The following is a 2,500-nucleotide window of genomic DNA, read 5'->3' on the forward strand; positions in this document are numbered from 1 at the left end:
CACCAGAAGTCGTACATTTCTCTATTGTTACTGGTGTCTCTGGAGGTTGGTTGAAAACATCATATATGAGGAGTAGAATCGGAAAGCAAGCTCTGTTTCGGGTTTGAGTTAGGTTTGCGATAACGTTTGCGCTTCTGTCACCTCTATTTACACTCGCAAAAAATCGTGAACGGCTGATAAAGTGAAAACGCCCCTCGAGGTCTGCGCAGCGTAAAAATTAATCTCTTCTTGACCTGCGTTTTTTTCTTGTATGTTCATTGACAAGCAGGGAGAATGGCAAAAGAAACTGCAGTTAATTTGCATGATGAACATGAAAGCCATGGTTTTTATTAGAGTTAGGTCTATTGTTTTTCCTTCTTCTTTTCGTCGTTCTGGTTTCTGGGGTTATGGCAAGATGACATAAATAAATTCGCGTAGCGAGTGAGATGGTATTTTCGCAGGTAATGCTGCTTTTGGTGTTTTTTTGTATGTGAGGTAACAGGTCGCAGACGCGAACAAGTCTGATATTTGAAACGCATATGTTGACAGCTTCCAAGTTGCTTCCTTTCCTTTTTCTTGCTGATACAGTCGGTTACTCTACGCAAAACAAACATCAACTTGAAATTTTATTGAAACCCCTGCTTGAGTGGGAGGTCCGGTCCTTCCCTTTTTCTCTCAGAAATTACGATAAACGGTTTCCCCTGAAAAAAAAAACACTATTTACTTTTTATAAAATAAATACATATTTTTCAAATGTCAAATAATTTTCTTTTTTCTTTATGTTTTTACGCTGGGTTTTTCGTATCTACTCCTTGAGCCGGCTCGTATCAATCAATTAATTTGTTTAAATGAAACAACATTTCTTAATTTATCAAATCACAATAATATTCTAGAATGGGATCAAAATAGGCGGGGCAACCACTTTGACCTTCATACTCTCTTGGTAGACTTCAGAGCTGTCTTCCACCATTGATGCCATTGATGCCTATCTCACTCACTTAAAGCATATGTCTATTATATTGCATATATTCTCTGATATTTCTCCCTGTTTAAGAACTGAAAGCAAATTCACCAGCCGCCTTTGTTTGATGAATTTTTAATATCCTTCCTGTATTTAAGTAAATACTTGCTGTTTTGTAACTATTTGAAAATCGGAAAATGCTCCCTGTACTTTTATTATTGTTCTTGTTTTGAGCAATAATATAATTTAGCATTATTCTTTCAAGTTATTTTATATGGCTTTAAAGACAAGACTTAAAAATCGCCTGCTCGCTTTCACCCTTTCGTCTGGTTCAAAATAAATGGTTGTTTTTGACATCAATAAACATACCTTTGCCACAATGACGATTTCCGTGACTTTTTAGATGAAACTTTTAAATTACTGGTTGAAAGACGTCAGGATCATTCATTGACATCAGTGTTCTAATAAGTGAGAACATCACTTCAAGAAATAAATACATTGCAAAAACGTAGACAAAAGTCAGCCCTTTTACACGAAAAGGCGTCAACTCGTGGTTATATCACTGATCTGCAAAATGGTTTCTTCTTCAACGATAATCGCAGACGGGTCCCCTCTTTATAAAGAACTCGCTACCCGCTCGATTTCCTCCACAATTGGCGAAACGTTTTTAGACGCTTTTATCGTATCCGTCGGCACTCTTGGTAACGTTGCAGTGTTGTTGGTTTTGTATAAAAATCACCGACTTCGTAACATTACCGCTTATTTTGTGATTTCCTTGGCCATATCTGATATCATCATGTTGGACCTCTGCTCACCATTTTCTATTGGTGTTCTAATCGTTGGAGATTGGATTTTTGGGTACCTTCTTTGTCAGATCCAGGGATTCGTTGTTATGTGGGTAGCTTGCGCGTCACTCGGCACCCTTGCTTTGGTAGCGATAAACCGGTGAGTGACAGTTCTTTCCTTAGTCAAAATTAAATTTGAGTTCTTTGTCATTTTCTATCTTTTCTAAATCAGACAAAAGGAGTAATTGAGATTCCACCTCAACCAACGCAAGAATCTAGATAAAGCTCATCTCTCTTTGGAATGGTATTCGTTCAACTGCCGAAAGACGAACAAAATGTGCCTTTCCTCGTGTTTGTCAAAGTTTCTTGACAAATGTTCGCCCCAACAATTTGAAGGAAGTGTTCAAATGTGGCTTGATTTCACAACCTATCCTCTCTTTATTTTTGACAAGATTTCTAAAAAATAGTACAAGAGAAAAGCGTTAGACTACGAAACTGTCACAACAAAAACTGTGATGACTTCTTTCTTTGCTCTTACTCGTCTTGTTCTGGGGGAAACATACACTTTAACTTGAAATTATCTAACCCTAGCATAGCGTTATTATTTTTGCATCTTCCCGGGAATATTATAGTAAGAGCTGATTATTTTCTTTATCTCGCAAACACCGGGTTTTTTATTTGTTAATTTCGGCGGTAACGTGAATTTGACATCTAGTCCAATTTAAATTGAAGAAAATGTAAAAACCATACCGTGTTTGTTTCGGTTCCCACGAAT

General features: G+C 37.2%; 1 protein-coding gene across 1 annotated transcript in view; it reads left to right on the forward strand.

Moving 5' to 3' along the window:
- Positions 1–1,319: 1,319 nt before the first annotated feature.
- LOC137996559 (melatonin receptor type 1A-like) overlaps positions 1,320–2,500 on the forward strand; it is a 2,381-nt gene continuing 1,200 nt past the window's right edge. The window contains exon 1 of the mRNA XM_068842012.1: positions 1,320–1,885. Coding sequence (XP_068698113.1) covers positions 1,515–1,885 — 371 coding nt within the window. The 5' untranslated portion in view covers positions 1,320–1,514. The remainder of the gene's footprint in view (positions 1,886–2,500) is intronic.

This window comes from Montipora foliosa, chromosome 3 (assembly GCF_036669935.1).
Source record: "Montipora foliosa isolate CH-2021 chromosome 3, ASM3666993v2, whole genome shotgun sequence".
Classification (NCBI taxonomy): domain Eukaryota; kingdom Metazoa; phylum Cnidaria; class Anthozoa; order Scleractinia; family Acroporidae; genus Montipora; species Montipora foliosa.